The sequence below is a fragment of the Marmota marmota genome, unplaced genomic scaffold, assembly GCF_001458135.2.
Source record: "Marmota marmota marmota unplaced genomic scaffold, marMar, whole genome shotgun sequence".
NCBI lineage: Eukaryota > Metazoa > Chordata > Mammalia > Rodentia > Sciuridae > Marmota > Marmota marmota.
In genome coordinates this window covers 4,338,104-4,358,448 of record NW_025999960.1, presented here as the reverse complement: position 1 = coordinate 4,358,448, position 20,345 = coordinate 4,338,104, and the positions used below count along the sequence as shown (strand labels likewise).

The 20,345-nt window shown below is 37.4% G+C and overlaps 1 protein-coding gene across 8 annotated transcripts in view; it reads right to left on the bottom strand.

Annotated features, from left to right (window-relative positions):
- Fgd4 (FYVE, RhoGEF and PH domain containing 4) overlaps positions 1–20,345 on the bottom strand; it is a 204,534-nt gene that overhangs the window by 6,068 nt on the left and 178,121 nt on the right. For all 8 annotated transcript variants that reach the window (XM_048802512.1, XM_048802517.1, XM_048802515.1 and 5 more), the window contains 6 exons: positions 16,214–16,386; positions 12,140–12,170; positions 11,836–11,928; positions 11,381–11,506; positions 4,286–4,426; positions 401–541 (listed from right to left, as the gene is read on the bottom strand). In XM_048802512.1, the coding sequence (XP_048658469.1) occupies positions 401–541; positions 4,286–4,426; positions 11,381–11,506; positions 11,836–11,928; positions 12,140–12,170; positions 16,214–16,386 (705 nt within the window). The remainder of the gene's footprint in view (positions 1–400; positions 542–4,285; positions 4,427–11,380; positions 11,507–11,835; positions 11,929–12,139; positions 12,171–16,213; positions 16,387–20,345) is intronic.

Sequence of the window (20,345 nt, the reverse complement as noted above, 5' to 3'; positions counted from 1 at the left end):
CAACTATAAAATTTATCATCTTAAACAACAAACTTAAGTTATTCATTCTTTTTCTTTTTGGTAATGGGGATTGAACTCAGGGGCACTCAAACACTGAGCCACATCCCCAGTCTGTTTTTGTATTTTATTTAGAGACAGAGTCTCAGTGAGTTGTTTAGGGCCTTGCCAAGTTGCTGAGGCTGGCTTTGAACTTGCGATCCTCCTGCCTCAGCCTCCTGGGCCACTGCAATTACAGATGTGCACCACCACATCCCACCTATTTTTCTATTTTAATGAGACACAATGACAGCCTGAGCTCTTTTGTTCTAGGGAGGAGCAATGGCAGGATTGAGTTCACTGTCCACATGTCTCCCTCTGTCCCTGGGGGCATCTCGTCTTCAAGCAGATGTGGTTTAGTTACCTGGGGGGCACCGTACATGTACAGCACAAGAGGGTCTTGCTTGGGGATCACACACCAAGCTTTCTGCCAAGGTTTTGTTTTCTCCATGTACTGAAGAAAGCTGCACACCACACTGTTTCCAGATACTTCTGCAGATTCAATCTAGAGCAATTATGATGGGCAGAAAGAATAAACAAAATAAAACCGAAGTGGTTCAACTTAGGGAAAATACTTAAAGAATATGTATTCATATAAAATGTCTTCTAGAATGGTCCAAAAAAGATTAGTTTGCAATTACATTTGAAACTCTGTCACTAACATGGAAAAATACTTAGGTCAACTCTAACTCTTACTAGAAATCTCTTTATTTATCTATCTATTTATTTTTACATGAGCTCTTATTATTATTATTATTATTATTATTATTATTATTAGCATTACAATTTTTATTTTTAATCTTTATTTCCATTACAATTCTTAATACACCTATATACCACAATTTATCATATCTCTGTATACAAAATGACACAGCCACATCAATGTTTATAGCAGCACAATTCACAATAGCTAAACTGTGGAGCCAACCTAGATGTCCTTCAATGGATGAATGGATTAAAAAATGTGGCATTTATACACAATGGAATATTACTCAGCCCTAAAAAATAATAAAATCATGGCATTTGCAGGGAATGGATGGCATTAGAGTAGAACTCAAATTTAAATAAACATGTATTGACTGCTTTTTAAAGGCAGTTTTCTCTGCTTGATACATGTATTTAATTTAATCATCATATCAACATTGAGAAGTTAGTACTTTCATTATCTCTGAAGCTCAGCTTTTTTTTTTTTTTTAACCAGGGATTGAACTCAGGGGCACTCAACTACCAAGCACATCCACATCCCTTTTTTGTATTTTATTTAGAGACAAGGTTTCACTGAGTTGCTTAGGGCCTCACCATTGCTGAGACTGGCTTTGAACTCTCAATCCTCCTGTCTCAGCCTCCTAAGCCTCTGGGATTATAGGTGTGAGCCACAGTGCCCAGCTAGAAGTTCAGCATTTTTAAACAGTTTCCCCAAGAGCACACATTTAGGAATTTGTGTGCTAGAATTTTAGCCCAGTACGAATCCAAACCATGAACTTTGAGCCACAATACTCCAACAATGCATAAATGCAATAGCAAAAAGGTAAAAACTGATCAATTGTCCCAGTACCTGAGATAATTTAAAATATTTCATTGTGACAAATTTTTGAAAAGTCATTTTATAGTTTTCTGCTTTGCTTTTAATATATTAATTACTGTCAAAAAAGGAAATAAAACCATTTACCTAAATTTTTATTTTACACTTTTATTTCATTATTATTATTATTATTATTATTATATCGGGAATTGAACTCAGGGATACTCAACCACTGAGCCACATCCCCAGCTCTAATTTGTATTTTATTTAGAGACAGGGTCTCACTGAGTTGCTGAGCACCTCAGTTTTGCTGAGGCTGGTTTAAACTCATGATCCCCTTGCCTCAGCCTCCCAAGCTGCTGGGATTACAGGTGTTTGCCATTGAGCCTGGCTTCTATTTTTATTTCTGAAACGGTATGGTGCTACTCAGTTTTGTCACGGAATGTGAATGTGAGAGATAAGAGAATGCATACATACACTTAAATGTATACCAGAGAATAACTTTGTGTAGTGGTTAACAAACTCTGGCCAAAGGGCTAGAGAGAAAATATTTCATTCTTTCCAAGCCGAGAGGCCATACCAAGTAACATAGATACTTATATGAAGAAAATAAACTTTCACAAATTTTCATTGACAAAATTTAAAATATTTGGTATGTACTTAAATTTTTTTTTTTAAATGTGCGTCTATTAATCAGAATGGAATTCTTCTGGGGAAGATAACATTTTTTTCCCCCAAAGTGCTGATTTGTTACCAGGTGATACACATTTCTGTGTAAGAGTAAACATTAAGAAACTTTCATAGCAATTTGACTTTGTAATGATACCTAAGTGCATGCTTGTGTATTTTTGTTGATCTGTGATGGTTTGGTTATAACTGATGCTTCATCACAGATACATCACAGATACATCACAGATAGTTTCTTCTTAAACACAGATAGTTTCACAAGAAACTATCTGTATTGGCAAATGAAAACCTGCAAGTTAACTCCACCTGCTTTTGTATGGCCTACAAGATGACAGTAGTTTTTACAGATGAATATTTACAATCAACTTGATGATAAGAACACTAACTTTAGACTCCAATTAAATGAAATGTCATCTTCCCCCAGAGAATTATATTTTTCTTATTTGCAGACCCATATTACAAAACCTACATATGTAATTTATAATATTTTTGAATTTTTAAATCCAAACAATGGCTCAGCAGTGAAGAGGATAAGCTTGCAAATACAATAAATTAAATACATTGAATTTTGTCAACATAATTTGTGGAAACTTATTTCTTTTTGTTTTAAAAACACTGATTTAATATTCTTGGTCTGGCCTTTTGGTCTGCAAAGAATAAAATATTTTCTCTGACCCTTTTATAGAGAAGTTGACCACTGTTCCACAGCACACAACAGTCTAGCTGGGACAGTGTTAAGTCTCAGATGCATACATATTAAGTGCATGCATGCTTATCTCCTACTTATGGACTGCACATTGTATTTAGTTAAATGAATTAACCAAATAAGTAAATGATTTTCCCTCAGTATAAGGTTTTCTAGAAAACTAGCTACTGATTTTTATTTCACAGAGACACCCTGAAACTCATCATTTAACACATGATCTGACTCATTATACTGTACCAATTTCATGAGCTGCTATTAAGTCTTGGGGCTCAAGCTGTGTTCCTGGGGGTAAATGAAGAGTATCCTCCTCTCATTCTTGCCCAAGAAAGCAACATCTTGGTCTGCCATACAAGTAACACCTACATCCCATTGGGATTCAGAATTATATTTAGAATTTCAGCATATAGGCCTATATTTTAACTTCAAACAGAGAACTTGGAGTTTAAGATCCTTTTTCAGTTAACAGAAATGACCTTTGTATATTTACCTCAATAAGCTCAATTAGCAGTTAATCAGTTATTCTTTAGAAAAATTTTTGTTAGTACCAGGGATTGAACCCAGGGTTGCTTAACAACTGAGCCACATCCTAGCCTTAAAAAACAAACAAACAAAAAAACCCCCTCTTTTTAAAAAATGTTTTAAAATTACATATATATATATGTGTGTGTGTGTGTGTACACACACATACATAATATATAATTTTATATATATATATATGTTTTATTTTGCTAAGTCCTTAGGGCCTTAAGTTGCTGAGGTTAGTCTGCAACTTGCAATCCTCCTGCCTCAGCCTCCTAAGCCATAAGGATTATAAGTGTGTACTGCCACTTTAAAAATTCTTGTTAAACCAAATCTCTAATTTTTGGATACATAGAATTTTGATCCTATTTCCAGGCTTCCCTGAACTTCCTGCCACAAAGGCCTTATTACATAAAGGCTTATATTATCTTTGACTGTGAACCCATTTCAGATATGTAAGTTCTATTGAACTGGCTATTAAATGACTGTAATGAACTGGCTATTTATTTTAATACAATAAGTTGAAACGCTTTCCTATAAAGATAAGATTCTATAATTTGAATGTTAGAAGACATGCAAACTAATACTCTAATATTTGATTATAGCTACTATGTGCATGTTGGTTAACACAGCCCCTCTATCTGTCCAACCAAGTAAGTTCCTAAAAGTCAGCAAAAAGTTATCTTGCTTATTGTGACTCCAATTATTAAATACTAAGAGGAACAAAGTATATTACTTGTATTCCTCGTGGTTAAGAGAATTCTATGTTCCTGGCAGAAACACCTAAAAGATGTCCAACATTTAATATTTCATACCTCTAGAATTCCTTTCCTTTTCTTTTCTTCACTGTCTGTGAATCCACTTATTATTTGATAACAATCTTTACAGACTTTGCTCAGTTTCCCACCATCATACTCAAGTTGAGCTTTGTAGTCAGAACACTTCCAGCAAACCACCTTAAATTTTGAAAAAAGGATAATGAAGAGTGAATAGTCGTCTTTCGAAGACAAGAAGGTTTAATCAATAATCAATTATACATAATAATAAATGAGAAAAAAACACACAGGGAGGATTTTTGTTAAACAACATCCACATAAACATTTGAAGTAAATATCAAGGTGTTGTAATCTGTGATGGGCTCTGCTTATCCTTTTCTTCTTGACTTCCTGGAATAGGAGATCCGATCCCTGAAGGCTTGGTCCAGACCTTTATTTTTATACTTCTGGATAATTCATCCATCTCCTTAAAATTCATGATGTTCCCTACCCTGGGCTCTCTTCATATGGGGACTCCTCCCCTTTCAACTTGTTCTTATAAATCCTATCACAAGAAATGGCCCAGCTACCCAACCAGTCATAAAATAGTAGGAAACATAGGAATCGTTCCCACCATCCTCCTACCTCACTCCATAAATTCACCATTTTAAGTTCTGCTGATTTTACCTCCTAAACATTTCTTCAGTCTTGTCTTTCATATAATCACTCAAGTCTAAACTATCAGCATACTAATTTGGACTACTTTTATAGCCTCTTGACTAGTCCTCAAAGAATTCTTACTGGCTTTCAGGCCTCTACTCTTAAACCTCCAGGCTATAGATTATGCTAAGTGAAGCTAGCCAATCCCTAAAAAACAAATGCCAAATGTCTTCTTTGATATAAGGAGAGTAACTAAGAACAGAGTAGGGATGAAGAGCATGAGAAGAAGATTAACATTAAACAGGGATGAGAGGTGGGAGGGAAAGGGAGAGAGAAGGGAAATTGCATGGAAATGGAAGGAGACCCTCAGGGTTATACAAAAGTACATACAAGAGGAAGTGAGGGGAAAGGGAAAAATAATACAAGGGGGACAAATGAATGTCAGTAGAGGGGGCAGAGAGAGAAGAGGGGAGGGGAGGGGAGGGGAGGGGGGGATAGTAGAGGATAGGAAAGGCAGCAGAACACAACAGACACTAGTATGGCAATATGTAAATCAATGGATGTGTAACTGATGTAATTCTGCAATCTGTATATGGGGTAAAAATGGGAGTTCATAACCCACTTGAATCAAAGTGTGAAATATGATATATCAAGAACTATGTAATGTTTTCAACAACCAACAATAAAAATTAAAAACAAAACAAAACAAAACAAAAACAACAAAAAAACCTCCAGGGGATGGGCTGGGGATGTGGCTAGAGCGGTAGCGCGCTCGCCCGGCTTGCGTGCGGCCCGGGTTCGATCCTCAGCACCACATACCAACAAAGATGTTGTGTCCGCCGAGAATTAAAAATAAATATTAAAAAAAAATTCTTAAAAAAAAAAACACCTCCAGGCTATTTTCCAACCAGCCAGATGCTTTCTTAAATATGCTAACCTGATGTGATCCTCTTCTTTTTAAAACTCTCCAGTCTCTCCTTTGCTCATTGTTAAAGAACAAATTGTGAAGCATGGACTATAAAGTCTTGTGTAACTGGCCCTCTTCCTCCCCCGGCTCTGACTTCTTTTAGCCCCCAAAGTACATGTTCCCTTGCTCTCTCATCTCTGCTTCAGTGAGTTAATTTTGCTAACTCAAATTTCACTTCCTCAAGAAAGATTTCAGGGGTCAGGGTTGTGGCTCAGTGGTACAGCGTTTCCCTAGGATGTGTGAGGCAGTGGGTTCAATTCTCAGCACTGCACATATATAAATAAAATAAAGGTCTGTCAACAACTAAAAACAATAAAAAAAAAAAAAAAAGGAAGAAGAAAGGTTCCAACTTCCAGAATAGAACCTGAGTCCTGTCACTGTGCCACGAAGTTTCCTGTACTTTTTGATTACAGTTTTTAATTACTTACTTGTAAGATTGTTTGTCTCCTTTACTAGGCTATAAACTCCAGGAGAGATTATTCTTGAATAGTTTGTTCACCAGGCATACAATAAACATTACAGAATGTCAGTGAATGAATGACTATAATGCAAACAAATGCATGTTACTTTTTATTTTTATTTTTTATTTTTTTTGCATGTTACTTTTTAGTGAATGGTATTCAAATTTCTAATTACTATAGGATAATTGTTTAAAACTTTTCTAGTTTAAGAAATTACTTTTTTATTATTATTATGGAGGTACATCCCCTCACCAATGTATAGTGAACTGTATCTAAGAAACATAAATATCAGTCAAAAATTTTTTTCCTGCGCTGGGGACCAAACCCAGGGCTGTCTATGTACCAGGCAAAGGCTTTATCACTGAGCCACATCCCCAACCCCTAGTCAAAATTTTAAACTAGGTTCATAGCATTCAAAATTCATGATAAAAATGGTCAGGGATTGGGTATAGCTTAGTGGCAGAGTGTGTACTTAGCATGGACAAAGATCTGGGTTCAATACCCACCCCCTTAAAAAAAAAAATCCTGCCATTTTCTTATAATGAAATTACTTTAGGGGGATTTAGAATTAGACTTGTCTGTATCTGCTAACTCAAATCAACTGTTTTATTTATTTTCAAATCATATAGTATTTTTTTAAATTTTTATTTATTTTTTAGTTGTACACAATGCCTTTATTTTGTTTATTTATTTTTATGTGGTGTTGAGGATTGAACGCAGGGGCTCGCGCATGCCAGGCGAGCACTCTACAGCTGAGCCACAACCCCAGCCTCATATAGTATTTTGATATTCTACCAGCACACATTATTGTTTGTTGACCAAAGGTAAGCATGTCAATGCCAGAAATGATTTTTGATAAACTCAATGATAGATTTAAAAAGTCTTACTCTAAGATGTTTGTTATTTGTTTAGTTTTGATTACAAAACTAAAAGCTGAGTCTTAGAAAAAGAGAAAGAATAAATCTGCAATAAAATGAGAATAAGCTAAAAGAAATATCAACATAAATTGTTGCAGGTAAGCACACAACAAATAAATCATGATGCTGCAATGCTTACAATGAAGTTTACCCATTCTTCTTAACAGAAAGGATCTAGTCTTCAGCTTGGTTCCCCCCCAATCCCCCAAATTGCTGCTACCTCTTTGTAGCTTCATTTCACGCTTTGTTGTCACTCTTTCCAATGACACTCAGCTCAATGGCTGATCAAACTATGTTCAAATTTTATTTATAAGTAACATCATTACTTTTCTATATAACATTGTAATTATTAATTCATATCATAAACATATTATTAGATAATTAACTTAAACTTTCATAAATAACCAAAGAATACAAAACATGCCAGAAAATGTGTAAGTTTTATAAGTTTATGTAATAATTGATATATATATATATATATAAAGACTGTGTAAAAAGTCATAATATGAAATATGTAGCCATGATTAAACATATTTTTGACTCTTGATTTTTATCAATATGGCAGAATAGATACACATGAAGAATCCTTTTGCCCTCATACAACTGGCTTCTAGACACAACAAATGTAACTTTAAAACTTGACTTGACTTTAGAGAGAATTCTCCAAGGTATAAAGACTAAAATCCAATGAATAAACAAAAGAAAAGAAAAACAGTGAGCTGAAAGTATAATGATTAATAAACTGTGCAAACTCAAAGTTTATATTTGGAAAAAGTCCTAGGGCCTGAAGGAATGGGGAAGTGAAACCGAGACTCAGTCATTTATACTAAACTTATGAAAGGAGGATCATGAAATATCGACCAAACATGAGCTCACAATCAGACTAGCAAAGTATTTCAGAAAATAAACCGTCATGAACCAGAATTAGTAGAAACAACCACCAATAGACTTTGACCACTCAAAATTCTTCAGATATTGGCATTACCAGACAGAAATCCTGAAGTTATATGAGAAGGGTTTGAAAAAAAATAAAGTGGCAAACAACACAAAAACTATAGAAATGAACAGGCAGATTTAGAAGGAAAAAAAAAAAAACTCCCAGAAATAAAAAATAAATGCAGGGCTGGGGATGTGGCTCAGGCGGTAGCGCGCTCGCCTGGCATGCGTGCGGCCTGGGTTCGATCCTCAGCACCACATACAAACAAAGATGTTGTGTCCGCCGAAAACTAAAAAATAAATATTAAAATTCTCTCTATCTTAAAAAAATATAAATGCAAACAAATTCTCCTTAGCTACAACTAAGGAGAATGTCCAAACTAATAGAATTAACAAAATACAGATATGCTACAAAGAGAGGCATGGAGATAGAGACCTGGAGGGTAGAATGGGAAGGTCATGTAACACAAAGACCATATTGTATAACGTTTGAATCTTCCTTATAGAGGAGTTGAGGAAATTATAAGAAACAACATATTCACAATAGTTCCAACAATTCTTGGCACTAGTACACCATAAATGGTAGCTACTCTTTTTATCATTACTGCTACTCTCCTCTACAAACTTGCTTCACTTTTCTATATATTTTTATGTCATTTAATGACATTACCATTTATTCACCTAATCTTAATGTGGGGAGTCACTCTTGATTACTCATTTTGCCCAACTTAGAACCATCTATCTCCCTTTCAAACTTGGTCAATCAAAGCATGGCATGTCTGACTTTCAATGACCTCATCTTTACCTACATTTCTAGTCCCAGCTAGCACAGCCAGTCCCTGTCTTACAGTGTTTGATATCAAGCCAGCCTGTATCCCCCAATATATCAATTGTATCCTCAGTTCAAACATGCTGCCCCACTAATTCTCTGGAAGCTGCTCTCCCTTAGGATGCCATGTCACCAAGGGAAACATCTAGGTCTCTGGCAATAGGTCTGGTTGACCATTGTCAACTCAGAGACCTGAAGAATTGACTCCATCACACCTCAGTTTCCAGAAGGCCTGGTCTTTCCAGTTGTTTTCCTAGGCTCTTCCCATACACACTGCTTTGTATATGATGTAGTCCCCCATCTTCCTTCCACCCCTCAGAACCCTCTCATAGGGCCCTCACTCATGAATCCTCAAGTAGAGGCTGCCGGTTTCTCTCACCTCCCCTTGTGCCATCTCTGAAAACCTCAGGGCTGAAAGCTGGTGTTTGTAGCCTTTGGTTTTCTTCTTGCCCTCAAAACCCTCCCTGGCTTTAGCCTTTTCCCCTACTGAGCTATTGTCTCCTCATCATCTGCCTCACCACCATTCACTCGGGATTTTATAGCTAAAATGGATCTTAGTTCACCAGGGTATCACAATGCCTGGTGACTTCAACATCCACATGACTAACCCACTGAACTGACTTCTTAGGTCCCTACTGCCTGTGCCATTCTTACGAGGTCTGTCTCCTGGCTACCCACGAGACTGTGTCACCACCAGGGACTGAACCACATTTGACACGACAAGTTCAAACATGACTTGCTTGCTGGCAGCGGTCCACTAAGATGCAGCTTTGAAATTACAGAACTCCTTCTGTCCATTGACCCCACCACTTTTTCTCAGCAACCCTCTGCTCTCCCTCTGAGCTTTCCTACCTTCTTTGTTATTAGCTTAGACTTTCCTTATTCATTATGAACTATCTGATGAAGACACCTCTCTCTCTCCTTGTTTTTCTCACTACATTGACTCTGGATAAACTCTGCCATTTGCCTTCTCTGGCCTGAGCTGAATTTTGTTAGAGAAATCATTGCCATTAAGCTGATGACTATCCCTTTAATCTTATGACCACAGACTACTAATGAGCATCTAGTCCGCCTGTGTTTCTCTGGCAGGCTTACCTTTTTCTGCCCAAGGCAAACCGTTTTATACTTAGTCTTCTCTCTTGAATCTTCCCATCTCCCCCTTCCTTCCTCCTTCACTCTCAACTTACGACTACCTCATTCTTCAGTGAAAATACAACATTGAACCTAAACTCCCTCATTTCACACCACAAAGCCATAAACAACAGCAACCTGTCCCCATTTGTACCCATCTTTCCTTCTGTTATAATGTTCCCCTCTGCCCATCAAAAGCCAGAACTTCTACCTGAAGGGTGAGTTCCACTTCTTGTCTTCTCAAAGACACCAAGTCCTCTGGGCATTCTCTCTTACCACCTCTCACGCCACACTGCCCCTTACTCATCATGTTCCAGCCACGTGGCTTTTGGCAATCTTGTGACTAGAGCAACCTCTTTCCTACTGCAGGTCTTTGGCTCAGACTCAACGTCTGCAATACTCCTCCTGTCTCCTCCTTGGGATTAGCTCTTTCTCCCTCTTTAGGTATCAGCTAAGTACCAACCCTTCAGGTAGGTCTTCTTTTTTCTAAATAAAATTGGTTCCAAATCTTCCATTACTCCTACCTTCTCTTTTAACTTCTTGACCATTTTCTAATTCTGTTGACAGTAATTCGAAACTCTTGTCTTTCTCCATTACAATGTAAGCTCTGTGAAGCTGGGATCATTTTGTTTACCAGGTTTTTTTTTTTTGCTACTGGGGATTGAACTCGGGGCACTCAACCACTAAGCCATATACCAGCCCTATTTTGTATTTTCTTTTCTTTTCTTTGGTGCTGGGAATTGAACTCAGGGGCACTCAACCACTGAGCCACCTCCCCAGCCCATTTTGGATTTTATTTAAAGACAGGGTCTCACTGAGTTGTTCACCGCCTCACTATTGTTGAGGCTGGCTTTGAATTTGCAATCCTCCTGCCTTATCCCCCCCAAGCCATTGGGATTACAGGTATGTGCCACTGTGCCTGGCTCCTATTTTGTATTTTCTTTAGAGACAGGGTCTCACTGAGTTGCTTAGGGCCTCACTGAGTTGCTCAAGCTGGTTTTGAACTCACGATCCTCCTGCCTCAGACTTCCAAGTTGCTGGAATTATAGGTGGGCACCACCACACCCAGCTTTGTTTCCCATTTTTTTCCTCCAGGGTTCAGCACAAAACTGAGTGCTTTGCACAAAATTGGCACCAAAATAGGCTTATTAAGTGATTTTTTTAAACGATCTTTTTAAAAAATATTTTCCCAGATGATAATCTAACCACTTACACCATTACTAGTGACCTTAATGAACCAGAAATCTCACTTACGTGTCCACATGCTCGACAATGGTGCCTTCTCCTTGTCAGTGCATTGAAAGGTTCCTTGCATTTCATACACATTGTCACTTCATTGTCTCGGATCCATCTCGGGGCTCTTTTCCCTAGCTCAGCAGTCTTAAAAGAAAGGAAGAAAAAAAGAGAGAGATATAATATTAATAGAAAAATTGTAATTTCCCTTTTTATTAAAAAAAAAAAAAAAACTATTTTAACAATTGTATAAACCATGTTCTGAAACTCAAGACCCAAGAAAAGAAATCAAAGATTCAAAGAAGTTTAAAGAGTGTCACTCACTACTGTATCCATCAAGAATGAATGAGATTCTGTCTGAATAGCCAATTTTGGCATTGGGAAGGGAAAGGGTCAGATCACAAAATGATTAGATAGATCTTCTGCAACTTTAAAGAGATAAAAGAGTTTAAAACTAAGAACTTAATTCAACTTACAGAAACCTCAGAGTGAATGTCATTATCCTTTGCAATCGCATTTCTGAAGGTTTCATGCCTTTGATGAAAGGCATCAATGGTCTCTTGAAGGGCCTAAAATATAAATGAAATTCAAAGCACACATTAAAGTATCACATGACAATCATGAATACACTTTATCAAACAAATATCCATAATAGGAATCATCTTAAAATTAAATAAACTTGTTCTGATGATTATATATTTAAATAACAGAATGATGTGCACAAATTAATGTATGCCTAGGTTGCCATAAAACAAAAATGAAAATAGAAATCAGGCTTACCTTGATCCATTCTTCTTTGTCTTGCTCAGAACTAAAACAAAACAAAATTAAAGTGAATGTGGAGAACATTAATTAATTACACCTGGTGAATAAAACTGCTTTCATGTTGTTCTAACTTCCTGGAAAATTCAAGAATGTCCTGAAAGGCATTACAATAATTATACAATGTTTGGCAACTGAGCAAATAAATTCTTCTGAGATACAGTATCAGACTACCTATTAATTTTGGTGACCATATATTTTGTTGGGGGCGGTTAGGTTAAGCTGCCATGCCATATTGCCCTGACATTGAGTGAAATACCCTCAGCTAGTGGTGTTTATCAAGTGTCCCTATACATCTAACATACTGGACAAAGCAGCTAATCCTCCAATCTCCTAAAATACATGAAGGCCCATCTCAGTAAAAAGATTGCAATTATCCTTGCATCTAAAATTCATTACAGATAAACCAAAACAGATCAGCATTTTCAATGCCTGCAGGAAGGAGGTTTCACAGATTAATGGCGCCAGGGCTTTATAATTCTCTTTATGGAAAAAAATTTCCTCCAATGTAGTCAAGTCCCTGTCATCCCGTTGAGTCAAGTTTTACTTCCTCTCCCCTATAAGAAGCTTATGTAGCTGACTGACTATTGTCACATTAAATTTGAAAAAACCCTTTCGGGAACTCTGAATGATCTTTAAATTTTGAAGAATATCAAAGAGTGCCTGTTCATTTACCATATTTGGTAGGCTAGAGCCAAGTGTGAGTTCCAACCTAATGTCACCTACCTCATTCCAACAGGTATCCAATATGATTGAGATAACTGGAGGTTTGTTCCTGTGACACCATCCACCTATCCATTATTTATTATCTTTTTTTTTTTCTTTTTGTACATGTGATATTGGGGATCGAGCCCAGGACCTTGCACATGTGAGGCAATCACTTCACCACTGAACTATATTCCCATTTCTTTGTGAGAGAGGATTCTCACTAGATTGTTGAGGTTGACCTTAAACCTGCCAATTCTCCTGTCTCAGTCTCCCAAGTCACTGAGATTACAGGTGTGCGCCACCATGCACCATACATGGCTCCAATATTTATTACTGAGTATCATAATGTGCAGGAATGTTGGTAGAATCTGTAAAATGGAAGATTCTGCTTATTGCCCACCTAGAGGCTTAAATCTGTTTCTCAAAAGCAAAAATATAAGCAACTACCTATTGCTTTGCCCTGTCACCACAGCTCTCCTACTCTGGAAGCATAGTTATTTATTAGCTACTTTTAGTCTTCTAAATGCAGACAAAGACACTTAATAAGAATTTAATGTCTTTTTTCTTACTTTTTTACTCTTGGCCAAGTTTTTCTACTCCTTCAATTAATTTACTTATTACAATATTTTAAATTTCACTTCCAATAGAAAAGTATTGCACAAAAATTAGATAAAACATAATACTTGGGGTGGGGGTGTAGCTAAGTGGCAGATTACTTGCCTAAAGTGTGTAAAACCTTGGAGTGGATCCCTGGGCCCTGCCTCAAACAAAACAGAACCCCCACCACCACAAAACCCCAGAATACTTTTTATCTTTTTAAATGTGGAAGAGGAAGCATAAATGCAAGGGGTCAGTCCTGCAGTTGACTCATACCTAAGCAAGAAAAGGGGAACTCTTTTTTTTTCCCAGCTGGCTTCAGAAGCAAATTCTCTTTAAATGTTTTCAAATATATACCTAATTTTTTGATTTTTATTTTTGTAGTATAGGGGATTGAATCCAGGACCACTCTATCACTGAACCATATTCCCAGTCTTTTTCAGCTTTTATCTTGAGACAGAGTCTTGAGAAGTTGCCTAGACCAGTCTCAAATTTGCAATCCTCCTGCCTCAGCCTCCCAAGAGTTGCTAGTATTACAGGTGTGTGCCACCATGCCTGGCTTACACACCCAATTTTTAAAACTTTTTCTTTCTTTCTTCCTTTTTTTTTTTTTTTTTTTTTTTGTGTGTGTGTGTGTGGTGCTGGGAATTTAACCCTCAGCCTCATGTAAATGTGTAGAGCTACGGATACTGAGCCACATCCGTAGCTCTACACATTTACATGCAATTTTTAATTGTACATAAATCCCTCTGATTCTCTTTTGAACCCTAATGTTTGTTTCTATTCTTGAGAGCCATTATAGATCAGATGGAAAGTAACCATTTAATCCAGATTTTTTATATTACCACATTATCACAAATATAACTAGGAGAATAAGAAATTCTTAATGAAGAATAACCATGTTTTTGATACTAATTGGAATATTATAAAGTGATGATTGACTGTGCTTAAGAAAATTTCTCCCATCCTGAAAAGCAAATAGCCCAACTTGCTAATGGAGAGCTAATGTCTCCTTGTAGGCATCCAGAAACCTTAGAAAATCTTTGCATTCTCTCCTCTGATGTAACACCTCTTGGGTTTGTAGATTTGGAAGTATGCTGCAATTTTTTTTTTTTTGCAGTCTTTTTTATTTTCTATTTTTTAAAATATGCATCACCTTAATTCTTCTGCAATTAAGACTTCTATGATGATCATAGAATTGACTAGTGCTCCCTATTGCCAGGGCCAATAACTCAGACACTGAGTGAGGCCTCACATCAAAAGCCTACAACATAGCATCATACATTTTCCCATGAGTTTGGGTGGCTGAGGCCCAAATCCTACCATGAGGCAGGATAACCATGACCCTCAAAAGCCAAGCCCTCTACCTTTTAAATTCACTTGAAATGCTACCTGTTAATCTTCACAGTATCCCCCGATTGCTCCCCTAATAATGGGGTTTTCAATACAAATTCTTTGTGGGAAATCAAAGAATTGGCTGTTCCTTCAAACTTTCCCAGTTTGCTACACCTTCCATAGTGGTAATCTCACCAATTCTCAGACCTCCTAGGCACAGATTCTAGATAAAATGATATATTCTTGCCAGATGCAGTGGTACACACCTGTAATCCCAGTGACTCAGGAAGCTGAGACGGGAGGATCACAAGTTCAAAGCCAGCTTCAACAAAAGTGAGGCTTTAAGCAACTCAGTGAGACTCTGTCTCTAAATAAACTACAAAATAGGGCTGGGATTGTGGTTCAGTGGTCGAGTGCCCCTGAGTTAAATCCCCAGTACCAAAATAAATAAATAAATAAATATTTTTTGTTGAAAGCTTGAATATTAAACTCCTAGACAGTGACTATATGTAAACCAGGGTGAATTCACCTAGGCAACCGGAACCACATGCTGTGTACAGAGGAACAGAAGGGCTCTCTGACTCTACATGGATTATCGGGCACCAACACAGTTAGAACTGGGATTGGTACTTTACACTCAGATCTGTGATCTTATGGAGTGTCCACATTTTCACCTTGCTAGGCCTCTGTAGACTAAATGGAAAACTGTCTTCTAAAGCAGATTGATTTCACATCCTGACAGTACCTTGTCTTTCAGAGGTTCATTCATAAGATAGTCAGCTATGATCTGCTGTGGTTTTCCTAGTTCTTCCTAGGAAAAGTTAGTTCAGAACTCCAACCTTTTCTCTCCTACTCAATAAGGTGCATAATTAGAGCCATATTCTCGAAGTTCTGATTGCCAAAGGACTCCTTTCATGTATCTTACAACTGACTGTGGCAGGGATCATTACTTTGATTACCCTGTCAAACATTTCTTTCCATCAAAGTGCTCCTAGGTTCCAAGAATACAGAGCCCCTAAAGGACTCAGCAGTTTAGTATGGAATAGTCATCAAACAAATATTTGAGAAGCAAGAGGAGGAATAGAAGGCTGATTAGGGGAGAGCAATTTCTTCTAAGTGTCAAGACTCTGACAACATGTAGCAAACTCATCTTCCTAGTACCTTGTTATTCTGAAGAGATAATCAACTGAGTGAATGCTTACTGACCTAGGCACCATGGGGAGAGGAAGTCATGATGTCTGTCCTTCAAGAGCTCCCAGGTCTCTATTTACATCCAGTCAGATTCCCAGGGGTCTGTAGCATTCACTTGGGAAAAAACCCTCAGCACTACTCTTGAGCTATAATTTACTCTGATGTTTGGGATAAGCATTGGGACAGCAATGATTCTCTTACCTGGCCTGTAGTTCCAGTGTTCTCTCTTTTCCAGACACCTGGAATGTGTATGGATATTCTTCATTATGAGTCTCTACAATTTTCATTCCATCGATGCCAACCCTAGTCCGAACTGTGAATTTTGAGCCTACCAAGCTGAATCTGGGCACGCAGTACAGTAACATGTTGTTGAACTGCAAGAAACAGAATGTATATCAATACACAATAAATAGAGAAAATAAGGAAAACTGACCAATATTAAAAGTAGACCTGGACAGAAATTCCTTGGAATTCCAGGGAATATGGTACTTCCTACTTGAGGAAAATTTACCCCTACATTAAGATTTTTATGCTTACATTTTTAAAAAAAATCATACAATTTTTGAAATAGTTTCCTTTCATGATTCAAATATTTTACTAATATGTAAGTAAATCAATCACCTTTTTATACCACTGCTTTAAGAAAATTAGTTCAATAAGTTTGATAAAAATTTATTCAGGACCTTTGATATACTAGGAATTGAAGTTGTTATGTTTTTTTCTTTTGTTACCATTTATTTATTTATGGTACCAGGGATTGAAGCAATGGATGCTTAACCACTGGGACATGTCCCCAATCCTTATTTATTTATTTTGAGACAGGCCTCACTAAGTTGCTGAGGCTGGCTTTGAAATTGCAATCCTCCTGCCTCAGCCTCCCAAATTGCAGAGATTATAAATGTGCACCACTGTGCCTGGCTTTTTTTTTTGTAAATGGTATTGAGGATCTCCAGGGTCTCATGCCAGACAAGCACTCTATCACTGAGCTATATCCCCAATCCTTAACTGAAATTCTTTTTTTTTACTTTATTTTATTTTTTGAAGTTCTTAACTTTGGAAGTTAAATTCCTGGCCAGGTGCAATAGTACACACTGTAATCCCAGTTACTCAGGAGGCTGAGGCAGAAGGATCAGTGGTTGAGTACCCCTGGGTTCAGTCCCTGGTACTATTAAAAAAAAAAAAAAAAAAGAAAGAAAGAAAGAGAGAAAGAAAAGAAAAGAAAGAAAGAGAGAAAGAAAGAAAGAAAAGAGCTGGGAGAAGAGGTACACACCTGTAACCCCTGCTACTTAGGAGTCTGAGGCAGGAGAATTGCAATTTTGAGGCCAACCTTGCAAGTTAGCAAGACCCTGTCTCAAAATAAAAACTGAAAAGGACTGGGGGAATATAGCTTAGTGGCAAAATGCCCCTGGGTTCAATCCCCAGTATCAGAAAAAATTTAAAAAAAAGAGAAAGAAAAAATCCTGATCACCAGCACAGACCTATGAATCCTTGAATCTTCAAAATTTATCACGTAAATTTACAGAAAACCCATCAGTTAGTATCAAGAGGTTTTTAAAGGTATGACCTTATTCTTGTCTTGATAAGGTGTACTTAAAAGAAAAAAAGAAAAGAAAGGTTTTTATTTTGAAACTGAATCAAAATTATTATGTACATTGCCTCATTTCTGGTCAACAATTAACAGTCCTTGCTAGGACCATGAACAATATAAGACTGACATAACAGAATCTGATTTTTTAATGACTTTGTGAAAGCATTTATTTCACTTTTTTGGTGAGAGGGGTACAGAGGATTGAACCCATGGGTGCTTTACCACTGAGCTAAATTTCAAGCCTTTTTTATTTTGAGACAGGTTCTCACTAAATTGTTCAGGCTGGCCTTGAATTTGTGATTCTCCTGCCTCAGCCTCCCCAGTTGCTGGGCATGTGCCATCAAGCCCAGCTATTTCACTTTTGAATATGTTAAAACATACAGAGAAATAAAACTCTATAAATATTTGGGTTAATTTGTGGGCAGATTTCTAAGAACAGGTCCATACTTCTTAATTCATATTTGTTATTTAAATTGTTTCAAGGGTTACATATATTTTTCTTAGGCAAGAGTTACTAGGAACTAAAAATGATCTTTCGCTTTTCCAACAGCATTTGCCCTAAATTCTAACTTTTTTTTTTTTTTCCACATGCTTCATCAAGATTTCTTAATTTGTTCTTTTTCAAATTTTCTCTAAAATTTTACTATAAGCCCTGACTTTACTGCTTAGGAGGTGTGTGAACCCTCATGCTTCAGGGTCATTATCTGCAAGTCACTGGTTGCTAAAAAGATTAAATGAGGAAACCAAATGGTAAGTATTTAGCACGGTACTTTGCACATACAAGTTACTTAAATTAAACAAGTTGTCGTAGGATTTGATTCTTGAGCTTTCCTCCCAAGCCCTCTGCTTGGCTCCATACTATGTTCTAAGAGGAGACACATCAATGGATATTTAAATCATCAACATGTTTATGCGACACAGTCCATTGTGCTCATTCTGAAAGTATATTTCTCACCAGTTGTTTTTCGTTCATCATTTTGTAACTTCCTATAACCACCGTCATCATAAATTTCAGTTCCACACAGGGGAACATAGTATTAAAAGAGCACTAAATGCATTTGACATATATCCCAGTATCATCTATTTATATTTCTAGTAGAGGACCTAAGCCTTTATCATTAACAGCTCACTAAGTTCTGAGTGTGGCCATGACAGCCTCATTGTAGTAGATAGAATTTGGAGATTTGAAAAATCTCCCAGTGTTCTCATTGCCAATTCTGTATTGTAGCTTGACTAAGCCCATACCTTACTAATTTTCTGGGGAAGGGGTGGCATTGAGGATTGAATCCAGGGTGCTTTACCACTGAGCTATATCCCCAGCCCTTTTTGAGACGGGGCCTCTCTAAATTGCTGAGGCTGGCCTGGAATTTGCAGTCCTCCTGCCTCAGCCTCCCAAATTCATGGGACTGCAGGCATGCACAACCACATCGGGCCTGTTTGCTAACTTTTTGAGTTAACATTTCTTTCCCTTTCCCTTCCAACCCCCTAAGGAGGAGATTTGGTTAAGACTATATGTTGGAGGGGCTGCAGAGCCACCACCACAAGGACAGCTCACACTTAACCAAATTGTTTCTGAAAATGGAGTGACAAATGTAGTATTATAGCATAAAAGAGTCAAGTTACCTGATACTTGTGTTCAGGTTCGCTTTATAGTCTTGTTGGTTTATAGATGTATAAATACATGAATATGGAGGATCTTAGCATTTGCCTTTGGTAGTTATTCTCATAAGATGACAGACAGATGTAAATATGTTTCTCTTTCCTTTTCATGCTTTCAGGACTACCTTCCTGAAACTCTTCCTTGGTAGGACTTCACAGTATAAATTGTAAATAACTACATATTATCCTTAAAGAACTCTGATCACAATCTAATGCTGGTTAATAAATACCTTCTGTATTCACAGAGATGAAAGTGGGAGCTTTTATAGGATATAAAATATTGCCTCACAAAGATTAGGTGCCATATCTGTGTAAAACAAGGTAGCTGGTCCTACTCCCTCTCTGAACCTTGCTCCTGTGGCAAAAGCCCTGTCACCACTACTAAGAGAATCTCTTGTCTCTGGGTTTCCCCTCATACTGAAAGAAGAAGTTGCAGCAGCCATAGCACCAACAATGACTTTTTCTTTCACTGTAGGAGATTCACTTTCTTCTTTCTTCCTATCCATAGTTCAGAAGTGGTAATCAGCAAAGCACTGAGTAATGAGGCCATCTGTAGAAGTCCTAGGTTGTGACAAGACCTAGAAGCAAGTTCTCAATCTTATCTTTTAAAAAAAAGGGGCGCGGGGTTGGGGGCGGAGTGGGCGTGGTGGCTCACGCCTATAATCCCAGTGGCTCAGGTGGCTGAGGCAGGAGGATGGTGAGTTCAAAGCTAGCCTCAGCAAAAGCAAGGCGCTAATTAACTCAGTGAGACCCTGTCTCTAAATTAAACACAAAATAGCGCTGGGGATGTGGCTCAGTAGTTGAGTGCCCCCGAGTTTAATCTCCAGTGCCAAAAATGGGTGGGGTGATCTCTGCAGCTTGATCTCTAGTGTGCAAGTGTTTCTAACCTCTTACAATATGTTCACTGAAATAATCCAATTTCATTGAAGTTTGTTTTAGAAGGTAATAGAAGAGTGTTGGAGGAAATTTACAGTGACTGATCTGTATATTTAAAGTTTAAATAAGGAAAAAAAAAATTACCTAGCAAGCTCTAACAAGGAATAGAACAACTACAAAAGGCCAAGAATAAAAACTCTTGGGTCATTT